The sequence below is a fragment of the Gouania willdenowi genome, chromosome 16 (genome assembly GCF_900634775.1).
Source record: "Gouania willdenowi chromosome 16, fGouWil2.1, whole genome shotgun sequence".
NCBI classification, from domain to species: Eukaryota; Metazoa; Chordata; class Actinopteri; order Blenniiformes; family Gobiesocidae; genus Gouania; species Gouania willdenowi.
Genome location: NC_041059.1, coordinates 20111440 through 20137522, shown reverse-complemented (window position 1 = coordinate 20137522; position 26083 = coordinate 20111440). Strand labels below are relative to the sequence as shown.

General features: G+C 36.7%; 1 protein-coding gene across 1 annotated transcript in view; it reads right to left on the bottom strand.

Moving 5' to 3' along the window:
• LOC114477864 (CUB and sushi domain-containing protein 3-like) overlaps nt 1-26083 on the bottom strand; it is a 243390-nt gene that overhangs the window by 214349 nt on the left and 2958 nt on the right. The window contains 1 exon segment of the mRNA XM_028470524.1: nt 8637-8859. Coding sequence (XP_028326325.1) covers nt 8637-8859 — 223 coding nt within the window.

The following is a 26083-nucleotide window of genomic DNA, read 5'->3' as shown; positions in this document are numbered from 1 at the left end:
TTAACAAATTAAACAGCCACATGTTCCTGTTGCATTCAAGTTACATCCCATATCTACTGAAATATATTTATATGATATTTATATTTATAAATAAGTAACAACAATAAGATAATATTATTGATTATTGATTATAATAATTAAGGAGTACGATCTGCCTGTGTAAAAGGGAAATAATAATCTAACTGCAAATCGTATCTTTGTTGAGGACATCACAATTTTTAAAGTAGTTATAATCTAATTTAAATAAAATGCTTTGATCAGTAAACCAGTTAACATGCAGGTTCAGTTCTAATAAAGGCTGCTCAGACCAGCCATTTCCAATAATATTAAATTGAAGCTAAAGTAAAAGCAGCCCTGCTTGACTGAGAGGAAACATCAGAGAGTAAAGAGAATCGTTAGATCAATGGGCAGACATACTGTATAATCAAGATCCTCACTGTGATGTCGTCTCTTTTCAATGTTCAAATGCTGTTGTTCCTTTTGTAAGGTTCCAGTGTGGTATCCTGCCTTAATTAAAAGCATTAATAAATAAAACCATTCTTTAATATTGATTACAATTACTACAGTATATCTAACTCTGGAAAAGTAATGGAAGCCTGTGAAGTGCATTGCTGCCTTTATGTTGACCTTGGTGTTTATTCCTGTTGAAATGAAACCAGAATGAAATACAAATAGGAAAAAAAAAAAAAAAATAGGCATCTTTCAAAACAACTCTCTGACGGAGAACAAGTGGAAATGTAAAATATTGTCAAAAGGTTAGAGTTAGGTTGGCAAAGAGGAAGTATGAGCTTGTCTTCCCTCTTGCACCTTGTGAGGGAATCCATCACCAGAACAGAAATAGTGTTGGGTTGGAGCACAAATAACTAAACTGTACTTTCTGTGTTATGGTAGTATTTTGTTGTGTTTTTCATGCTTTTTGATTTCTATTTGCATTGTTGAAAAACAAAACAAAATACAATAATTTCTAAGGATGCACCAAAAGTTTTTCACTATTTTTTTAAATAGTGCATAAATAGCCTAGAATATATTTTTAGACATGTTTTTTAAAGAAAGTAAATGTTCATTGAATATTATGACATTTTTTTAAATATTCCAGTAGCCCTTGCTTTTCAAAAAAAGCACAACAAAGTTTTTCATTTATATTAACCCTTCAAATAAAACAAAACATGCATTCCAAAAAAACTAAAGTGCATCAAAGGGGAGATATGATGAAAAATCACTTTATAATGGTTTTGCTACAGTGATATATATACATCCCTTTAGTCTCATTCAGAGGGCCAACGTTGAAAAAGTTCTGTTTCCTCCCTCCTTTGTTATTCCACATTTAGTAAAAAGTCAGCTCCAAACGGGCGAGTTGGATTTTGCCCACATTGGCAGGTGATGTCACCTAACACGCCTCCTAGAATATGAGCACCTACCTCTCCAACTATCCAACAGCTAAAACAACACTGCACTTTAATATAGAATATGATATTTTATTGCCATATACTGTATGTAAATACAAACTGCACTACTGGACGCCCAAACTGCACAACTTTTTCTGCTGCAGATCGTGTTGGGAGTCACTGCTTGGAGCCACAGACCCATTGTTTACACATCAGCTGTTAGCACTCTGTGCTAATGCTACACCAGCCTAAGCAGCGACACCCGGTGTAGTGTAAGGAGGAAACGATGGGGATGTTTACAGATTCGTGATTACAGCGCTACCAACTCGGTTGTGGAAATGGACGGTTTCCAACTTTTACGTGGTGACAAACGACAGAGAGCGGTAAGCGGAAAGGAGAGAGTCTGGCTGTGTTTGTGTGCGGAAAGGAGGAGCTGCTGCTGCTGCTGGTTCTGCAGCAACACGCACACACTTTTCTGACTGATCACGTCACAGGCTACTATTCGGCCTTGCTTTTAACACACTAAACCGAAGGCCAAATATGGCTTTTTTTGCAATATTCGGCCGAATATTCGGTACATCCCTAATAATTTCCATTTATTGTCAAGATAAGCTTTAAATCTTGGTAGGTCATCCTATTTTGAAGCAATACAAAACCCATCACTAAATTGTCAGAAATGTTTTATATATATATATATAAAACATTTCTGACAATTTAGTGATGGGTTTTGTATTGCTTCAAAATAGGATATATATATATATACCTTTTAGCCTTTAAATACACATAATATCCTTTTATATATTGACATTGCCATTTTGGAGATTAGCGTTCGTACATTACGGTGACATCATGTCAGGACTACTCTTGGCTTTTCTGACAGAAAGTCTGTGGCAAAATTGAATTTCAACCTGACATTTTAGCACTATATATGTGTCATCCAGTCTTGGACATTATGATGTTATAATACAGAAAGATTACGGTGGATGGATTTGCACTCACCAAGAAAGGACCGTGGCTCAGGTGGTAGTGGGTCGTCTTCTGATCGAGAGGTTGGGGGTTCGATCCCAGTACCTGACTATGTGTCAAAGTGTCCTTGGGCAAGACACTGAACCCTAAGTTGCTCCCAGTGGTCGACTAGCGCCTTGCATGGCAGTCCTGTCCCACTGGTGTGTGAATGTGAGAGTGATTGGGTGAATGAGCTGATATGTAAAGCGCTTTGAGACTGCTTCAGTGTGATGATAAAGCATTATATAAAATCAAGTCCATTTACCATTTAGTGTGGAATGTTCGAAAAGGCTTGATCAATAGTCAACAATTCAAGTTCACTTCAGTTATTTTTTACTGTCAGTATATGGTGGGAACAACTGAAGGCAGGGACAAAAAAATCAAAAACTTATCGGAGCGCTTATATTGGAGATTTTAGATGCAGTCCGATAAAATCCGATATTCATTTTCTGGCCGATATCGGACCGATATCCCCTATCAATATCAGATCGGAACACCCCTAATTTTGAGTTTTTGAAAAGTGCTTATAAATAAAATGTATTGTTATTATTGATGGTAAAGCGAGATTTCCGAGTGTGAAAAGGACAGTACGAGTTCTCACTTTGAAAAAGATCCTGTTTCTTAATGTTGAATCTTGTTCCAAAACTCACACATCGACCTCCACAAGCATTTGTTTCTGCAAGTAAATATGCCATTAAATAGTCTTTCAGTTAGGATGTCTTTGTCATTTGGGTTGAAAATCCCTTTGATAAGTCAGTGTAGTAATATATTCAACATTCTTTACAGAGAATCCAATAATAAACCTGTCATTGTATTGTTCGATGCTGGTTTGTCACTGGAAAAACTCTACATATATTGTATTGTGATTATTATCAGCTGATATTTTGGCTGACATTTGCAAATTAACATCCTCAGTGATAACTCATCGAAGGATTTAATGTGTGCTACTTTATAGGGGCTTTTTTTTTTGGCCTGATATTTGATGCAGCAGAATATCATTGTTGCCTCCTGCTGATAAATGTAAATCCTGAACTTTCAATCCATAAAATGTTGAGTATATCTAGTGAATGTTAAGTCTGATATTTTCTGATTGACACTTGCAACACAATGTTAAGCGAACCAGTCGTTTACTGAAGCCAAATTTATTATCGTGCATATTTTTATGAGCCTCAGAATTCTTGTGTTGTGATCTTGATTAAGCGGCTGATACAGAGTAAATTGTTTAACGCATTAAGATTATTTACATCATGCATAACTTCAAGTGAACACAATCTAAAACAATAAACTGTACCTGAAAAAGGTTGTAGAATGCGTTGTTTTATAACAGTCAAATAACGAACTGCTTTGGGATGAAGCCAATGTAGTTAAAATGAACAGCAAAGGTTAGGTAATAGCTAGAAAATCTATCAAGCTCCGCACAGACAACTGATGAGGCTTTCCCGCATTAATGTTTGTGGTTGTGACTTTCCCCTCCTCACCTTCATGCGTCAGTAAGGCAGCCACGCAAAGCCCCAAAGGACAAGAATCATTTCACAAGAACATTTCATAACCATGACCAGGGAGTTGAGTGTAACACCATGGCTAATAGATTTTCTGAATACAAAACACCGAGGCAAAAATAATTCATTGAATTTCCCTTGGAAAGCCTTTGACTACATATTTAGTTTCTCTTTTAAGAGATTTGAACTCTTCAATACTAAACAAAGCAATAGTTGTTCTTTCTGCTTTGGTGATACCACGGGTGTTTATAATTCTAAAAATCCATAATGGGATTTGTACGAATAGGAGCAAATGCTTTTTCCCTCTAAAGACTGCAACATTACTCATTAGACGCATGCTTCAGTGACAAATACTCGGGCTACAGGTCCATTAAAATCCAGTGTTCTGTGCTGTTTTTATCTGCTATTTCCCCACACACACAAAAAACATGTATGTTAGGTTTACTGGAGTCTCTAAATCATACAAAACAATTTGTTGCTCATTAACAGACCCTTGAGTGGGCTTGGAGTCCATTGCCCAGCAACAGTCATGAGCATAAACCAGTAAAAGAAAGGGATTATGAATATATATATTCATATATTACTGGTACAGAACATTGATAAGTACATGTAAATATGCTTTATATTTACTTTTACACACAATTTCAAGTTTAATCAAGGATGAAGTTTAGTATTACCGCACAGTTTACTAAGTTGTATTTATTTTTTAATGGGTCTATCAGTATTATGACAGTCCGAAATTGCTCCAAACATTATTTTAAAACGTACACTACAAGAAGGATAAACTTTAGCAAAATAGAAAAAATTTACATTTCCATGAACATGTAAGAGTGCAAAGATGAACAAAATGTATGTCAAGGATAGTCTTCTCATGTGTTTAATCATACAGTACTAAACGGTCACGTGATCCACCGATCTCAGTGTGAGATGAAATGCTGAAAGGCTCCAGTAGAGGTCTGTACTAGTGATGCACCGAAAATTCGGCCACCTTAAATTTTCTGCTGAAAATAGACCAAAAGTCAATCTTCATTTTTAGGCCAAAACACTTTTATCACCGAAACAACGTGGCCGAAATTGGATGTTGTGATGATGCAAGCAAAAATCGCGAACCAGCACGGGCTAGTCTAGATACGGGCCAACGTGTTCATGAAGCCAACATATTTCAGCCTACCTGAGCACTAAAGTGTCTCCTAGGCAGAGGTTAAGATGCAGCACGGAGTAAAAAAAAAGTTACTAGTCTCGAGCACTATTTATGTAGCCCTCTGCGTTGACATGACTACGCATCAGAAGCATGAATTCAGCTTTAGATTCTGTTAGCACACGTTTCCCTGAGATCCTGTGCACTTTGTCAGGACTGTCTTTGATTCGTGTTATAAAGAACATTACTTAAATGTGGGAAAAAAGCAGCGCGCACAAGAAATGATGCAGCTCACAATGGATGCACAGAACCTGCAGAGCACATGAGCGCGAGAGAGCGCCAGCAGTGAGAGACTGTCAGAAACACACTTCACTGTGATAAAACAAAAACTTCAATGCACTTTGTGTTTGTATAGGAGAACATATTTCATTTAATTCTCTTTCAGCAGCCCAGTCAGTTATAGGGCTGTACATTATTATTTAGTGTATGCATCAGTGGGGTCAAGTCAAACATTTGATTTTATATTTTGCATTGTTGGAATGTCAGTGCTAATTAAATATTATCATACAATTTAATATATTTATATTAAATCACGCACTTGCAATGCTTTAATTTAAGTGAGGTATAGGTACACAGCCATAAATTTAATAGTTATAATAATTGGCAGAATAATTACTTTCGATTTTCGGCCTTGGTTTTCGCATTTTTAGTTGCGGCCAAAAATGTTCATTTTGGTGCATCCCTAGTCTCCACTGCCTAGAAAGTGTGGTGGATCAATGTCTAGAAAAAACTAACAACAACGGGTAACACTTTATACATAAGGCTCGCATTACGCGTCATGTCATTAGCATGAATAAGGTGATATGAAGGCTGTCATCAAGTATCGTTCGCTAAATTATGACACCTTTGGAGCTATGTTGGCATTTTTTGGGTTAGGTGGAGGGATCTAGTGGGGTTAGGTAAGTTAGGTCAGGGGTCTGCAACCAGCGGCTCTGGAGCCTCATATGGCTCTTTGACTCATTTGCAATGGCTCCCTATAGATTTAAAAAAAAAAAAAAAACTATTAAAATAATGAATTGATATTTCTTAGAGGGTAATAATGATTAATGACATTAACTTCAAATAAAATTATGCTAAAACTATTTGTTAACCTAAAAAAAAATCACATTGTGCAATAACTGCCACCTTCCTACTTCACCTCCGTGCACCTATGGCTAGCCTTAAGTTTTAAATCCCTGATAAGATAACTAACAAAAAGAGTATTCTGGAAGAAAATAAAGATTGCATTTGTGTGGGTAAAGTTTTTTTTAACTGCCAACATGCCGACTTAATATTCATGCTTGATATGTTGCAAGAAATGAGCAATTAGCATGTGTTGGCTGTAATGATCATGTGTTATCAAATTCATGTTATTTTTGTAGCACTTCAAATCCATTCACTTGTAAAATTATTACATATAATTTTAACTGTATAGAATATATTGTTTTTATTGAGAAGGTATTTTTTTCGACTACGGAAGGATTTTAATCCAGGTGAGATTAGACAAAGGTTGCAGACCCCTGGGTTAGGGTTAAGGTTAGGTTTAGGGGTTAGGGTAACAAAGGGTTAGGGCTAGGGTAACGAATGACACTTATTGCCAGCCTTCATGACACCTCATTCATGGTTAGAGTTAGGGTTAGGGTTAGGGTTAGGATTAGGGTTAGAGCTAGGTGTTATGTCATAATAATGACAGCGTGATGTCAGATTTTTGTATAAAACTTCAAGTAAAGTATTACCAAACTAAGTTACAGAGGCTATCACTCAGTGTTAGCTATAAACTGCCATCTTATCAATGTGGAGGAGTGCAAACACATATTTCACCTTAAGAAATGAAACTGCTTTAGAATAAATGCAAGTTCTGTGCAAAAACTTGATCACACTTATGCCTAGTTACACCAGTTTTATTCATGCCACCTGTCATCCAGTCAGGTGAAAACATGCCTGGTATTTGCTCAGTTCTTATATTTTACAGTTTTATTAGACATTTAGCATAGTAATTAAAGTCCAACAGGATTACAACTCTAATCAAGGTCCAATTTGTTTCTGTCTGACCTTGATAACAGTATTATAGACATAATCCTATAAGTATCCAAAGTGATTCAGCTACTAAAGTATCAATGATGATTCACCCCTTGAGCGACTCTTCAGTTCCACTCTTTGCTATACATGTTCTATTGTATTAGTAGGTGACCACGGGCCACACACAATGAGGCTGATGAAGAACATAAATGAGCTTTACCGTCTCTCAAAGTGTTTCACAGTGAAATGCCAGAACTTCTGATCGTGTGTGCTTATGGAATATATAATTGAATAATCAATTATTTGGTTTCGAAGTAAATTTGTGTAGCCATGTTCTACAATCAACTCCGCTGAGATATTATATTGTGAAAAGATTGTCTAGGGTGCTTATTTTTGAGCAATTTGGTTTGACAAGAAAAATATGAGACTATGACACTTTTTATTGTTGAATCCAAAAACGAAGACATTTGTTAGGGAGAGTAGAAAAGAGAGCATCATGAGAATGCTGCAAGTGATTCTCTGCTAACGCCAAAGTGCATTCATTATTAAAATTAAAATGTACTGTTAATATTTTTTCCTTTATTATTTGTTTTTTAAGAAAAATGCATTGTTTTGGGTTTCGATGTTTGACTGTTAGTGATATAAAATAGAAAGATTTGTTTTAAATGATGTTCAATCATTTAAATAATCTACAATAAAAAGGATCAAAATGACAAAAAAAATGAATGAATTAAAAAATTATATATATATATTATTTAATTGGGCCACCTTATTATTATTTATATATATATATATGTATATATATATATATATAATTTATTTTTTCATCTCTGCTAGATACTGTATCTGTACATGCATGTTTGTTCAAAACTTAAACTCATTCCATGCAATAAAGCCATTGCAATAACTTATGGCCAAAATCAATAGCAATGTAGATCAAATATCTAATACAAAGTGGACACAGTATTTCTGCAGTAGACTAATATTGAAGTAATTACAGAAACACTGTATAAGAAAACCAAGAAAAGGTTTCCCAAGTGCTATAAGCCGACTTGGTTTATTTGTTCAGTGACTATAGCATTGATTGATGCCAATTTCAAAAGAAAGATTTTTTTTCCAGTAGAGCATTTAATTGTGAATGGTAGTGACTGAGCCCACCCATGTATCACTGGAGCCAAAACAGCATGCTAATACTTGAGTCAATGCTAAGGAATGAGCTTTGCAATGATAGGATTCCCAATACAAAGAAGATTCCCAACACTTTAATTTCAAAATAAAAACCACATAGAAATCATCAACCCGTTTATTTTCTAAAGTTCACACCGAGCTACTCCAGACAAGGCGCCACAGTATTCAGCACACATCACTCATCCCACGGCTCATAAGACTGGCCCAGCAACTCCCTGACAAGAGTAAGCACTCTTTGTCACTGTGCACATTAAAGATGAACACAGTGTCAGAGGTGATCACTGAAGGCTTTCTTCTCTCACATCTTTTCTTCCCTGCCAGCAAGCCTTTAAACTCTGCACAGCTTCAGGGGCACTCTCTTACCTTGTTCTGAAGTTTGCCGGGTGTGGATGCCCATCATACAATGATAAAAAGTCATATTCCTCCTCCACGGCGAAAGATTGAAAAACTATATGAATCCTGCTGCCCTCCTCGGCAACAATCACCCAGGTACAGTTCGCTCCATTTGGATATCCATATGGAAAACCTGGGCTTTCTATCGTCCCGTTCCTTCCTTTTAAAGTGCCGCCGCATGTGTGAATAAAACCTGAAAGCAAAGAAAAAATATGTGTCATCATCAAACAAATAAATAGATCGTCTTCCAACAAAAACACAGCAGAGGTTCTTTTCTGGCATAAGAACTAGGGCTGGATGATATGGACCAAAACTCATATCTCAATATTTTTTCTGAAAATGATGATATACGATATAAACCTCAATATCTTTAACTCCATAAAGTCTGACAAGAAAAGACAATTCTGGGTTCAGTTTGCTGGTGAAAATAGCCACACATGCACATTTATTAACAAACACCTCATCAATATGTTCCACTTCAGTCTTTTTCTCCTCTAAGGGACAGCACGTGTGAGTGAGTTCTGTAGTGTGACTTGTATAGATGAAGTCCTGGGTTAGGACGCATTTAGAAATCCATCTGTGCTTTTTATGTTCTGAGAAGTACCGAAAGCAGCGACTCCTAAAACAACTATTTTAATACAAAATAAGCTATAAAAAATATAGATATCAGAAATATGTTAAAATTGTATAGGACACTGTTTGACTGTACTCTAAAGAGAACATGAAATACTTGTATGATGTGATTTTTATACTGTGATTGTATAATAATAAAAAAAAGTTAAAAATATATAGATATATCTCAATATAGGTGATATTGTCATTTTCTATATCACCAAGATAGAAAACTCGATATATCTTGAATCATGATGTATTGCCCAGCTCTAGTAAAAACCTCTTATTGCACCCACAATATGTAATGTTCAGGTGCAATATATTTTTTTTATTGAGCACAAATTAGTTTGAAAAGTTTGTATTGTTTCAAAATAATTGAAGCTGTATACAAAATCTGGTAAGCAATTGACTCACTGCCAAATTTGTTGCGCTTTTGCTTCAAATTTTCTCATTCGGAAATTTAGGAAAACAGGCTGTGACTCATCCAGATGGTATATAGTTAGCGGGATAAACAGTAATTGGGGATATTTTTCAGATTTTAATCAAACAGAAAATCAACACCACAAATATGTGAGCCTGAATTGAACTGGTGGGATAAAAATCAATAACAAGATGAGATGCTATGTAATGCTTACACAATCACAGTCAATCTGCAGCAAGCTGGTAGCTGAGATTAAATTGATATCAATTTGTCGCTGTTGGGAACAGAGGCCTAATCGCTTTGATAAACATTCCATATGAACCACTTTTCATACACGTATGTTAGGTTCGCACTCAGTGATTTTCTTAACACTTGCACAAACAATACAAAGACCCTCATACACACTGTGTCAGAGCGGAAAGCCCGTGCCTTTTTTATTAATGGTTATCTTCCAGATAGTCTAATGAAATGTAAACTTAATTGAGATGCAAGGTTTACCTCCCACCTCATTTTACTCCAAGTGTAATTAGTTTTTCACACTCGGTGGGCAAAGAATGCTTTTCCTTGTGCTACAGACACAAACACACACAGAGAACTTTGACGGAAAGGCAAAACACACGGATCACCGACTTCACAGCAACACAAGAAGATTTACAAAACTTTAAAAATATTTTTTTTATATGCTTGCCTTTCTGCAAACAAGTCTGAACCTTCGAATTGCAAAGCAATAGTTGTGACTAGGAATGTGACAATATCTTGATACGGCGATACATAACGATATTTTTCGCACGATCGGTTATCAATATGCTCACGCTAAGTATCGATATTTATTTTTTTTTTGATTCAAATATTATTTATTTTCAAAACCATTTTTGCTTTTTCACTAAATTGTGCAAGTAGGTCTTCACAGAAATTTTGTCACTGTTTGTTGAAGAAACCAATATATTGTTTACTGGAATATTGCACGATAATGGTGTCACTGGTAAGAAAGACCCTATTATTTGTTTACAGAAAGCACTATTGGAGATACTTATTCATTTACATTGGTTTGTTGACACTTATTTACAGAAATGTTGCACTAAAATAGTGTCACTGTTCATAGGACACTTTTTCAATTTATTGTCTTTCAGAGATATAAAATAAAAATGTAATTTTTTCACTTAATCTTTTTTTTTCTTGTTATGTCATAGATTATCGTAGATTGATTTCTGACCAATATATCGATAACCGCAGTATTGTCATATCGTGAGACAATCGTTATTGTGAGCTTTGTATCGCGTATCATATCGTATCCTGAGGTACCCAGAGGTTCCCAACCCTAGTTGTGAGAGTTGTTTCTTTCCACTCCATTTTTTTAAAAATTATTATTATTATTATTATTATTATTATTATTATTATTATTATTATTATTATTATTATATTCCTACTAAAAGTAGTTATGTTATTTATGCTTTTAATACAAATTTCCAAATATTTTTGTGGCATTAATGGAGTCTTAAAGTAAAATTTAAACAATTCAAAGGTATGTTAATTGTCTTCTCACACAGTGTTTCTCAAATGGGGGTATGCGATGGCACTACAGGGAGTACTTGAGAGAGAGAAATTGGAAAATTACAGACAAAAGCTCTACAAATATGGGGTTTTAGAATGTTTATTTTTAGTTTACAAAAGATTAACATAATAAAGATTATGAAAATTGGGAATTATCTTGATTAGGACATGAACTGAAAATACAAGGGTCAGTCTTAGTTCCACACAAGGCGGGAGATGACTGGAATTTTTTTTTTTTTTAAATAAATTTAAAAAAAAACCTATAGAAATAAATATTTTTGGGAGGTACTAAAATACTGTTTCATTCTTTGAAAAGTGTGTTTTCACCATTTTCATTCCATCATTACGCTCTAGAGTTGTTTTTTCATAATATTCTGAGCAAAATGTTGGATTAAAAAATAAGAGAAATGGAGTACATAAGCCAAAAATGGTTGAGAACCACTGCACTAACAAATATGGGGATATTTGTTAGAGTCAAACACTGGTGAGATGAGAAGCAGAACTTAGTATGTGACTTTCACCCAAAAATTTACAACTTTAAGGTTCTTTTGTCCTTCCTCTTATTATTTGGTATTTCTGGTGTTCTGGATAAGTCCAGGAGCCTTCTCATCCCCAGCCTGGTTATACACTACAACTATTGTTCACAAGTAAGCACACATGGGGCTGTTTTGGTCATTTAGGACTGACAGTAGGCTACACTGAAAGTGATTCCCCAAATGTTTGATGGGTTAGAGGTCAGGACCATTCCATCTTCTCCTCTCTAGGATTTTGGCAGTAGCCCCTGAAAAGCCCTGAAAAGCTGTTTGGTGGCGCTCTAATACATTTTTCGTTCTTACAAACAAACCGCTAGGGCCCCTGTTTGTTTAATAAATAAAATGTTCGATTACGACAAAGTTTCCTCTCTTCACACTTCAAACATCCAATTTTAAATAAGGCAAAGCTATTTGATATTGATTAAAAAAGGATTTGGTAGACTTTTATAGGGCTCGTCCCACCCCTTTGTCTACACAAATGCATGTTCCTTACAAATACAACACAATTATTTACACGCAATAAAGGGTATTCCTTGTTTAATGCAACTTACCAAAAAAAATATTGTTGCAACAAAGAAAATCAGCTTGAATCGGCTTCAGTGTGTCCATAATCTTTATTTACAGGACTCATGAATAACAGCATGGAGGCTGTGGAGATGCTGAGTTCCTCACAAAACGTATAGATCAAAGGAAAACAGGCAAAATAGCTCAACCCCTTGTGTCACGCAGAATTGTAAAAACATGTATTCAGGGAATGTTGTACAAATACACTGTAAACAGAAGACCTAATCTATATGTAAAAAGAATGTATTCCTGTCTCCATTTGGGAACTGTAATTTTCTTCATCACAATTGAGCAAACAGTAATCATGGAAAATTTGCACCATTGAGCACCGCCTACAGGGTCAGCTTGTTCCAACCTGAGACACAGCGCATTATGAAGGCGTTGAAGTGCTCTCCATCTCTCTCAAATATTGTTCTTTCTATGACAGCCACTATCAATGAACCAGCAAATATCTCCATGCATTATTTTTTGATGATGGAATAAAATAATAACAACCTCACTATTGGGTCATGCAGTCCTTATTTACTAAAATGCTGAGAGAGAGGCAGACTTCTGTCTTTCTGCTACTTTGGCTTTTATTAGTTGTGAATCTTTAGTTCACTGACTTTATTGGTTTCAATGACTCGTAGTTAGAGCAATCATGTGGCCTTAAAGGTTTCCTGATTCTACAAAAGAGTTATTTTAAAAAGAATACCTCAATAGAACATGTACATTACAGCAGTGGTCACCAAACACATGGTCGGGTAGGATAGCGCTCCATGAACCATTTGGTACCAAACTACAAATAAAGAATTACGTTTAGTGTTTTTTTTTTTTTTGTAATAGTGTATTTACACGTATTTAGTTTAAAGTAGGCCATTAGCTGTTATTTTGATGTATCTGTATTTAATTGAAATTACCACACCCACTCTTGTGCATTTGACAGCATTTCATTGGATGCTGAAATGAGGCACGGAGATGCCACCGAAAAACACAATTCATTTACCATACTGCTGATGATCATGGTCCATGGCTTGTGGACCACTGCATCAAAGTATGCATGCTTAGCTGCATATAGTTCTATTGTAAAATTAGTGCAGATATGTGAAAAAATTAATAATTTCAAGTCCATAAATGTACATCATTATAAAATATTAACGCTGTTTTTAGCATTAGTAACTGGTGAATGTGAATTGGTCTGGGGAGCTTGGTAGGTTTGTGTTGATATCCTCTCAAACTGTCAGGGAAAACCCTGCTTTTATCTATGTGTCCTTTCCTGATCTTCAGTCGACTGATTCTCTGAGACATCTGACTTTACTGAGTAGGAGTTTCGACTCTGGTGGCATTCCAAGTCACTTTTTCTAAGTAGGAGGTTGGAAAATCCTGAGTTGCATGAGAAGAGCAAGTTCCTGGTGACAATACAGCCTGTGGGCAGGCTCGCGAGTCCACATGTGGGGTACAAGCCGCTGACTGGTTGAGAAGATAGCATAGTATGAAAAGAGTGAGAAATACCCGGATCTATACTATATCGGGACATTTCCTAAGTATGCACGGTGGGCACACTACTCATACTTAACCGCTCCATGATGCATTCCAAACTTCAACTTTAAAATCAAGCAAAAGCATCTCGTCTTGTCTTCCTTTAGTTTTTAAACACTTTTGTAAATAGGGCTCTTGTTTTGAAGTTAACTAGAAGTCAGTGGCACAATGACTGGTCTCCAAAAATCTCTGGATTTGTGGAATGAAATGTTTTCCATGGGTTTTATCAATCAAATGACCACATGTTGATATTCTACCTGGTCACTTTCTCGCTTAAAATGTTTTCAGAACTTACTCTAAAAAAAAAAAATTTCAGAATTTCCAAAAGTGACGAATCAACAAAGACATTTAGCCTCAGTGTGCTTCAGGTTTTTGTCATTGTATGTTTGAAATGATCTTGGGGAACTTCAAAGTATACTTCATTGGGAACGGTTATCAACCTAATCATACTTAGTAGTATACATAGTATATACTCATTGAGTTTGTAGTGTGTAGTACGGAGTGTGTCATTAGACAGCCAAAGCTTTCCTTGGGCTGCCGATTGGATGAACAGTACTTGGGTGGGCTGGAATCACCATGGCGCTGGGGGTTTTACACATATTTAGTGTACAGGTATTGAAGTCTAAGCATTAACTATTGTCAAGTAATATAAACCTGAAGCCTTTTTGAATGACAATAAGCAGACACCTCATGTTGGGCCCAGGGACACAGTTCTGAAAAGTAAAAGTCAAGCATAAATAGTTTTACTGAATACGCAAAGAAGAAGAGAGTCCTCGTAGTGCTCCAGTAGTCCCTGAAATGTTTCAGTGTTTGGCAAGGATTAGATGACTAATCTTGCATTGGGTGATGCTGTTTGTGCTTAGCAGTGTTTGTGTGGCTGATTGTTCTGATGTCTTGGGGAGAACAGAACAGATGCTCTTTGCCAACATATCTATTTCCTCCTTTCATTCACTGTCTCTGTCATAGTTTGTCATTCCTCAGATCTATGAATTATTTTCACCCATCATTATCCCTCTGCAAATTCTCTCAGTTCTCCAACGCCTTTGTTTTTTCTTTTTTTTTTTCAACCTCAACCTCTTCATTTCTCACTTTCTGTCTCATCGGTTTTTTTTTTTTTCGTTGTTTCTGTATCCATTCAATCTCCCGAATATTCATCATCCCCCCTTTCTTTTGTCTAGCTGCACACTCAACACAACCCACATCCTCATAATGCCTCTCGTGTTTTATTTTTTCCTGCATGGGATCCATAATGAATTAGAATCCTCCTTTTCAATGCTGTGAATCATGTAAGCCTGAATTATGTTTAGCTCTGCCAGCCTTATGAAAGCTGGATCTATATAAAGAACATTACAAATATTCATCTTGTAACTTCAAAGGGAAACCAGTTGACAACATGTGGCTCTTTGTACCATGAAACAGAAAAAAAAAATACACATGCAATAAATGTATAACTGCCTAAACCTGCTGTATGTCTTCTTTGAATTTCTTCATTACTGCTTACCTTCATCATCGCTTAAACTGTAAAAGCAATCCCCAGGGTTTTCCCTGACCCTATGTTAGTGCCACACTGCAACAACAACAATAAACTGTGATGAGAAACCAAATTAACAACACGCTGTGATTGCACAGTGCGGAAATACGGCTCCGAAATATGAAGTGGTATCATCAAGTACGAAGTCTGTGCCTGACAGACAGTTTAAGGATGGTCCCAGCTGTTCCTCAAATCGTTACATTTTCCAATGCCCTTTTGCATATCGAACCATGCACTCTTTGATACTGAAAACTGATTGGTATACTTAAAAAAAACAGTGACTGTTTGACAATCTCAACTGAATGTGAGTTTGTGAAAGTACATGCAAATTTATTCAGAGGGAGAGTTGGCCTTGATGCACATCACACTAATACAAAGCGTAACACAAAGCTACTGCATGTTATTTTTCTACTTACTGCTGGGCAAAATGAACCAGTTAATGACCACAATGCTGTAGATGGCGAGGAAGATTGATTTTGTTGAAAATAAACAAAACAAAACGTGAAACCATCTTACATCATTAAACCCTATAGCTTCTATTTGCAAGGCCTCAATACATTTGTTAGAAGCAACATCTGTTATTTAAGATTTATTCTAAGGATAATTTGATAAAGGGGGGTGGGGGGTGCGGACATCTATGGTTTCTGGAGAAATATCTAGTACCTTGATAAATGCAAGATGACCAAAAAAATTGTATGGATGCAATAATTATGTGAAGAAAATGGGGGGGGAGACATCTGAAGTCAAAACCGGCCTTACAGTAACGTAAATGAAGTTAGAAACAAAAAGGAAAAAAAGAAATGCTTAACTTTTTTGTGCAGACCATCATATCATAGGCTTGAACAGCTTTTCTCCAGGAAGTTGTTTGAGGATCCAATGGGAGAGTTTGAATTGCTACTGCCTTGTTCACCATCATCTTCTCGGTTCTTCTGAGAGCCAAATGGATTTAGATGAAACACTGCAGCAACACTATAGTTTAGGGCTGGGCAATACGACCTTATAAAATATCTCAATACTTTCAAGCTATATCACGATATACAATATATATCTGGATATTTTGTCCATGCCTTGGTATGATGCTTTGATGCATACAATCAAACCAGAATGGCATTACTCAATATATTGATGTTTTCTCTATGATGTAATTGGGGCTTCCCTTAACTATTATAGCATAGCGTACCTGTTGGTTTTTTTTTTTTTTTTTTTTTAGAGGCAAACCCTTAAAATAAAGTAAGGATGTCCCGATACAACTTTTTCACTTCCGATACGATACCGATACTGCAGCCTTGATACCGATATTGATCCGATGTGATATCAGCATGAATCATACATACTTGTAGTACTTCTTTTGTAGTGTGGACTGTTAGAAAAGGCTTGATCAAGTGATGTTACTCAAACAGAGAACAATAGTCAGCAACAGTAGGTATGACAAAAACTGACCCATTTATTATTGACCAATTGGTTACATACATTTTAACCTTCAACATAATATCTATTGTACAGTATTCTACAATTGAATAAAAATAATATAGTATATATTGAAGATTTTAGATGCAGTCTGATAAAATCCGAAATTTTCTGGCTGATGTCAGACCGATATCCGATATCAATGTCGGATTGGGACACCCTTAAAATAAAGCAAGTTAGTTAAAGTCACATGCCAAATGTCACACAGGGACCTTTATTAACAGAGGTGTAGAGAACAGTATCAAAATTTAGAAAACATATTATGTGCATTTGTGCACATTTTAAAAACAACTTCAGCTGTGCTGTACACAGTTTTTTTTATTAATATTATAATTGACTATCAATTATCTATTTTTTATTACTGACAATTGTGAATTTATCAGATACTATTATCCAAAGTGGCATACAGAATATATAAACAGACTCAAACAAACTCGGGCGGACACCCGCAAAACGGAGTCCGCAAATGTAAAGCTCAGTTGGTGTCACACAAAACACTGCTCGGCATTGTATCAACCCGCAATACATGTAACACCGACCTGCATTTCACCCTTCTGGTAAAACAGAGGAGGAGAGATAAACAAGCGCTTAGAGGAGAGACTGGCAGATGAGCTACAACAGTGGCGACAACTTTAAAACACGTCCCAGGAGTGCTCAGTCATTGAAAAAAAAAAAAAGACGATCAATTTAGTCATAATTGAAATCACGATTATTCAAACGATTATTTGTCAACCAAAAAGTAATTTATGTTTTGCACAAAAAAAAATATACATAAATAACATCCTTCAAATAGTAAAATCAAGTATTTTCACTTTTGCACAAAACAAAACACTTCTTGCATGAGATGTGTCTTTGTTCTAGTCCTTCATCATCAAACCCAAAGTGTTCCCATATCAGAGAATTTGATTTGCCACTTGTTAACCAAGCGTTTCTCCTGCCATGTTTCAAGACCACTAGCAACAACTTTCCTCGTGTTGTCCTGGAGGCTAGCTTTGGCTTTGAGAGGGGCGTGGCGGAGGGGATGAGTTTACATATACGTAGATTAAACAACTCAAAGTTAGTATTAACTTATTCAGTGCCAGCCATTTTCCTTATTTCTACCCCTCAGTGCCATTTGTTTTTGAGCATTTTTAGTGATTTTTAAAGACCCACAGAATATTTTGTACTGTGACAATCTGAATTCTGACACCAGATTCTGAAAGATTAGTCTCTAATTTCATCAGAAAAAATTATTTTGTTTCTAGCTTATTCCGTTCTTCTGTAATCCGCAGTTGAATAGAGGCAAGTTTCACACAGATCGCTAGTTTGTGACAAAAAGCTGGGAAAAACTACTTTTGAAGCAATTTTTTTTTTTGCTTTAAGGACACCTCAACATTGGTTTCCTTCTATAAAATTACAAAAACAACACTGAGAGCGGGCTTTTGAAGGCAAAATTATTATTATTTTGCTGGATACGTCACAATATCTCTCTATAGCGCCATGATCTCCCTCGTCCCTGCTTCTTCCTCGTTAGCTAATGGTAGCATCAGTGGCTAATCTCTCATCTAAAGGTGCGCTGCTGCCACCTTCAGGACACAGTTGGTTACTACATCACACTACAGTTTAGATATTGATGAGGGACCTCCACCAGGGTGTTTTCTAGTAATCTCTGTGAAAAAACGTAAATGACGTAATATTCCGTCAATGGCACTGAATGAGTTCATGTGTATGCCAAGCTGTATTATTTGTACATGTCCGAAATTGTGGGTTTATTAATAATCTTAATAATAATCTTAATAATAATTTTAATAATAATCGAAATCGTAATCAAATTTGGAATAATTAAGCAGTATGTAAGCTCTAAGAAAAGCGGACAGTCCGCGCTGAGTCAGTTGTTTGCGAGGTCTGCCCGAGTATGTTTGAGCCTTATTAATACACACACACGTGCACGCACTCACAGACACACACGCACTGTAATGATCGCCTTCTGAGGACTGTCCCTTTAAGGGCCATGGTAACGTAAGGTCAAAGTTGAGTCAGACCTGCCCTCTTCCTGATTTGCATTGAGCGCATGGAAGGAGTTTTATTTTACTTTTCTGTTACCGTCCTGTCTGAAATGACATATAAGCAGTGTTTGAGCTTCCCCTGCATACAGTAAACGTGCAGTGTGACGGAAACAAGTTATTTTGAGTCCTGTTTACAACATTATCGACCCACGAAGACCTCCAGATCTCTACAGCCAGCATACACTCATTCACTACCACACAGTGATTTACTGAGCATTATAAATGTCATAGACTTTCTTATTATGGGGAGCATATCTTTAGCGATACGGTAAGCCACAGCTTTCACTCGTTTTTTCGTAGGGCACACCATGGGCCAGTGACGTTTGCAGCAGGGTTTGTTTCTGCGTAGTCTGACACACTCCTCGTACTGCACTTTATGGTGGGTTTGTCGTGCTCAAACCTTTAGTTGAAACAGGATTTCAAGATTTGACAAACAAGGCGGTATATCAGAGCAAACAATTCCTATACTGTTTTAACCACTCTAGAATTCTTCATTGTAAGCACAACGTTAGATGAAAAGTGCAATGTGGAACTAACTTGTTCATTTATTGCAGCTATAACAAATGTGCTTTAAATAAAACAGAGATGAGCAACTTTGACTGTTAAAAGGACCACAAATTTTGCCCAAACTATAGGTTTTTTTTCACTTTTGCCAAATATATAATATTTTCACAAGTGTTTGTGTTTTTGTTTGTTTGTTTGTCTGTCTGTAATAATGATTATCTCAAAAAGTGCAAAACAGATTTTCACAAAACTTTAAAATTTTTGAAGGGATCAGGATCATTTTCAACAATCAAACTTTTATCATTGGTGAAATTTTGGTTTGTAATGACCAATTTAAAAGAAATTTGACTTACAGTATGTCGGGTTGGTTCCTCAATTACCTTACTGAATTTCATCTGGATTGGCTAAAGCCTATAGAAACTCCAGTTCAAATTGTTTTAAGAAGTCTGGGACAAATGTGAATATCATATGGGGAGTGGTGGCCTAGTGGATAAGGACGCTGGGCTTGTAATCGAAGGGTTACAAGCCCACAGCCATTGCTGTGGAATGTTGAGCAAGTCCCTTAACCCCTAACTGCTCCCCACGCTTTGCAATATGGCTGCCCACTGCTCCTCAGGGATGGGTTAAATGCAGAGGACAAATTTCATATATGTAATAACATATATGACCAATAAAGGCAATAGCCCTGATTTAATCTTTAATAATTTATTGACCTGACTACATTCCACTTTGTTCAGGGAAGTATTTAACATCTACTGCATCCATGGTTAACATAAGTATTAAATTACATTCAACTTTGTTTAGATAGTGCTAATTACAACAATAAGTAATCTCATTTGTATTCTGCTCAAACAGTGAATACAGGGGTTTAGCTTTGCTGTTGAGCTTTTGATTTAGTTTGTATTTGTCCACGCATCTATATATTTGGCACTATATTAATGAAGTTTATTTAGATTGAATATATTTTTATTTTTGTACAAGCCCTTTGGTAAACCCAAACACATATCTGAATGCAAAATGAGTGAAGGTATCAATGATGTTAAAATACTGGCCAGTGTTACAGCAGCACCTGAATGAGAATGGAGATGGAATGGGATTCAAACTATGATGTTTATGAATACTTTTGTCTTATCATTTGATATATACTCAATTTGCACTTTCAATCTTCTCTCTCTGCTAGTTGGATATGTAGTATTGCTTTTCTTTGCTTGGTACTCCATTTATGAATGAATGACAGCCTGTGAATGTTTACTCAAGGGCACGCCTTTCATCATTATCTACAGTGATATCGCGTTACAAACACCTAGGGGTGAAAGCAATGGCAACACTCCAATTCATCAAAGTTAGGGTACAAAAAACATAATATCGATTTACACTTGACCTTAAAGGTGACTCGACCAGTATGAAGATATTCATCAGCAATGCCTGGTTAGAGAGCACTGACTGTAAAGATGGAGCTAAATAAAGACTCCAGGCATGTTTTGTTTCTTGAAAAGTCTTTTTTGGATTGTTATATTCACACCTACACAAGTGATGTTGAGTATTGATTTTTTTTTTTATTTATTTTTTTTTTTTTTTAAAAAGCACAATCTTGCTATTACAAATGAGTGCAGCTCTGGGAGATTGTCTCATATTCAACACAAGTTATTGTATTTCCTTAGGAAATGTGCACCTTTCACAAAATGTTTATTATGAAAAGGAAATGAAATTTGTTTTGTGTGTATCACTTGAACAAGGCTATAAACAAGAGCAAGAAAGATGCTGTTTACTGACATGTTTGCACACACACCTTTAGATGGAACAACTTAAGGCTGCATCTATTTATCACAGCGACAGCTACTGTTAAGTTATATTTAGGGACAGTGTTTTTAAAAGGGAAATGGAGCTGCTCGCCAGATACTAAAGGTGAGCAACACTGACTAAGAGCTGCATGTTTTTACGATCCTACACCAGTGTCCATGCCCACTTTCTGAATGCATTGGTTTAACCCAAGTACAGTAGTTTCCTACACACACTGAAAACAGGTATGTTTCCCACAATAAGGGTGCTTTCACACATACCTCTTTGCTCCGCACCATGCTTCGGTTCCTCAGATACTCCGGTCTTTTTGCGATATGTGAAACTCTGGTGCGGAGGAAACAAGCAAACTTTGGTCCTCTGAAAGATGTAGGTCTCGGTTCGGCTCAAGCGAAGCATGGTGCGGTCTTTAAGCATGTGAGAAAGCAACCAGGAGCAGGAGCGAACACAGGACTTTACATTGAAGCGCAATTGTAACGGAGCAACTCCATTAGTGCCTCCCATCACGGAAACAGACACAAGCACACATTCACAACCCAGTGCTTCAGCAGCAACACACACATATCCATCCATCCATCCACCCATCCGTCCATCCATCCATCCATCCATCCATCCATCCATCCATCCATCCATCCACACGTCACATTGTCTCACTCCCCTCTGTATTTCTCCCACATCATTCATTTATTTCACTCATTTCTGTTTCCCGCAAAGTGATCAGTGATGGCTGCACGTTTGACTGCTCTATTTTATCTGCGTATATATTCTCATATCTTCACATATTACACATCCTTATTGATAAGTTACCGGTAGCATGATTGCTCTAAGCGCTGACAGATGGAAACGGAGAAAAGTCATCTCTGTGTTTATGTAGAGCATTAGCGCAGGTTGTGGCATCGTGTGATTATGGGTTATTTTGAATTATTACTAATACTTTTCTGCAGGGATTGTTGGAAAACATAGGAAGAGAAACCAAATATAGGACGTGACGACGCGACTGTCAGTAGTGACAGGGCAGCGGCACATCATCACGGCATTGGAGGATGAAGTATTCTTTCCAATTGGCGACTGATTGTTTCACCTGCGTGACATAGTTCAGAAAGTTTGGTGCGCTTGGCAAATAGAATGTGTGAAAGACCGGAGCCGGAATCCCACCGAGTCAACCGGACTGTATATGTGAAAGCACCCTAACATATAAAACAAACAAAAAAAGGAGGTTTTGAGTTCCAGTGATTGTTGTCATACAATGGAATGGCATCATGTCCTGAGTGTACCTGCCTTGGGCTCAAAGTCTACAATTCTACAATTTCCAAAGCAACGTACAATACAAGCAACACTTTAGGCTGGAGGAAAAACCCTTAGCGCAACAAGTGCTTTAAGTTTGCTTGACCGCAAATTCTGCCATCTCGTACAAGGGGAATCTTTTTTTTTGTTTTGTTTTTTTGTTTTTTAAAGATAGTAACCATAAGTAACAATTCAACATCAATATCAACAATGCCTTTCATCATTCAACAGCATTAAACATTGTCAGTTCTAAATATTCACTGAGAGCTGGTCTTGGACAATCGGACTCATTCTACCCCTAGAACAAAGAAAGGAAAGGTCAGATCAAGTGCCTAAGTGTTCCCTGAACAGTTGAGTCTTGAAACATCTCTTGAAAGTAGAAATGGACTTTGCTGATTGTACAGAGTTGGGTAATTAATTCCACCATTTGGGAACAACAGAGGAAAAGAGTTTAGCTAGAGATTTAGAGCCATGCTGACCACGCGTCTTTCAAGGGCAAAGCCTAGCAGGCGAGATAGAGTGTAGATCTGGATAGGAGAGTCCAGGTGGGCAGGAGCTGCTTTTGTGACTGTTTTGTAAGCTAGAAAAAAGTTTGGCATTTGATTTGAGCTGCCACTGGAAGCCAGTGAAGAGGAATGACCAGCGGGGTGACATGTTCTGTTTTGGGCTGGTTAAAGACCAGATGTGCTGCTGCATTCTGGATCATCTGCAGAGGTTTAAATGTGCACACAGGGAGGCCTGCCAGAACAGAGTTGCAGTAGTCAATGTCTGAAATCACAAGGGCCTGTACCAGAAGTTGAGTCAGGTAGGGTCTGATCCTTCTGATGTTAGAAAGGACACATCGACAAGACCAAGAAATTAAAGCCACATTGAACCTTAAAGGTCAGCTGGTCATCAATCATGGTTTCTGACAGAGTTAAGTAGATTAGATTCAAGCCCTCAGTTCAACCACTGATCTGTGGTTGAACTGAGGGAAAACCTGAGAAGACCATGAGCTTATTCATGGACAGAATCAGTTCCTTTATCCATGTGGAGATATCGGCTAGACACGCCGATATCCCAGCTGAGAACGTTGTGTCATCAGGTAGAAAAAGTCAGCTTCGATTGCTCCCCTTGTCTCTAAAAATATGTTTGAATAGAAAGGTTGGAACTGTAGTCTGATCCTGAACTCCAAAATCAACAAGAGTGTCACCTTGGTGGCAGTGCTGAAACTTTCCACATTATACGGGCACAACATGCATAATTTGATGAAAGGAAAATGTGTTCCATGCAATAACATCAGAAAAAAAATGTTACTTCAAGATTGTGAAACTGCAATTTTTGGCTAGCGTGCTGGAATATATTTGGGGGTTTTATATTGCAATTCACTGAGGTGAAAAATAGTCAAATCAAACAGTGCCAAAGTGAAACACTGGTGGCTCATGCACAAATGCACGCACCTTATAGACCATTATAGAAATAAATTATTTCTTTCTTTTCTTTTTCTTTTTTAAATGTGCGCCTCCATGACCACATTTAATGACTACTTCCGAGCATCAGCTTGCTGCTGGTCTGCTAAAACACTAAAGCACTTCCTTACACACCCAGTATTTTGTGGTACAACAACAATCCCTGCTTCAAGTGCTTCTGAGCAATATTGCACCTGATGCCAAGACCACCACTGAGAGTGCTGCTGTACAACAAAACACTCTGTGCCAAGAACACATCTAATAGGAGACCTGTCTCTTCAGCTTCCATCCAATCCACCAAACACACTACATCAACACTTGAGAAGAAAGAATAAAGTGCAGAAGAAGTACACACCTTTTTGTGTTGATGAATACAGATGTCCAAAACACCCCACTATTTTTATTTTATTTTAAATTTATATTTCTCAGGTAACTCTGGTCAAAACCTTACTTCCCTTAAGAAGTCACCAAAGTATTATTTTTATGCTCAAATCACATACGGATTTTTCTGTTTTAGCCAGACTAAATAAGAACACATATTGCTGTGCAACACTCCAAAACACAATCGATTATTAAGAAATATGGGGAAAGAAATCTTTAAAACAAACTATTTAACGCTCTCTGGCTCTATGTAGCTTGTCTTTGGGGGTTTTTTTTAACACTTTTTTGTCCAGCATGTGATTTCCACAGTAACTAAAAACACAATACCACTGCACTGACTGTATTTTATCTGATAAAAGATGACATCCACTTGGTCACAATACTAGTAAAAAAATATGTGATTTTATATTTTATTTCCTTGAAGATATGTCATGCTGTGCAGCATTTGAGTGTCAAATAGCTTACATTTACCATATATTGCCATAAGAATGATGGAAAGATGAGTCCCAGTGTAAAACCCTTTAATGGACTGTTGGCCAGGGACTGGATTAGGAGTAGGACTGGATGGATGGATTTCCCTCCATATCATTCGACAACACAGAACAACTCAGGATATACATACATACTGTATATATATATATATATATATATATTTTTTTTTTTTTTTTTTTGCTTTCTGTCTAGATCTACCGTAGCAACAGAGCAACCTTAATGTGGGAAGATACCTCCACTGCTTCATTCTCATTGTCCTCTGAGCGGGTCTAAGCTTTACCTGTTGCTCTAAACTAGTGGTACCCCCTTTGCATTTTTGTCAAATCATGTGTAGCCACTCTTAAATATCCTCTCCATAATTTTACATGCTTTTGCTTTTGTGGAACAGCAGGCTTTCCTAAACCTTTAACTGTGTCTTAAACCATGGTTCCCTAAAGCTTAATCTACAAATGAATATGATAATATGGCTTCTACAGCACAAAATAATCCTGTTTCAATAAATAACAAGGAAACATAATATTGTTTTGAGCAATAGTGCTGATAGTTTGTGGTGAATTTGTCCAAAAATTTGCCTAAAAAGAACCAGAAACATTTCCTGATTATTTTTAAATTCATTGTTAAATCTTTTTCAGTATGTCCTGCAATGACATACGTGTACCCCTAGGGGTACACGTATCCCTGTTTTGGAACCACTGCTCCACACTACAGACACTCATTTATTTAGTATAAAATAGATAGCAATGAAACCTTATGTGGTGTATCTTTAAAATATTTAGTTTATTTTGTATTAGATTTCCTTTCATACAACTTTGAGTAATTTATATTATAGATATTGACAGCATTGCCACATGGACAAGAAATAATTATTTTTATTCTGTAAAAAAATAAGTTAACTTGTCTGAATAGATAAAAAGTAGCTTTCTTAAACTTCTTTTGTCTGATCTCAACAAATGATGTTTTTGTGTGTTTTTGTGTGTGTAACTGGCTCTATTCAAGTGAGCAAGCTTTACCCAACCTTCACCTGAAGCCTGACCAAGGTCTCGAGCCAAAAGTAAGAAGCAGCACCAAGGGGTCTCTTATTGAGATATCATCACAGCAAGAATCTGTTGAATTCAGGAACTAAAGCTTCTTCAGTCTTGAACCTTGAATCCTGCACAGCGGTAAAACCAAATCTCCCCCATATGAGAACCTTTAGTTTTCTTGCCCTTCTCATTTCTCCGACAACTCTGCTAAAGATCAAGGACCTTGGAAGCATGGGGATAGTGGCCA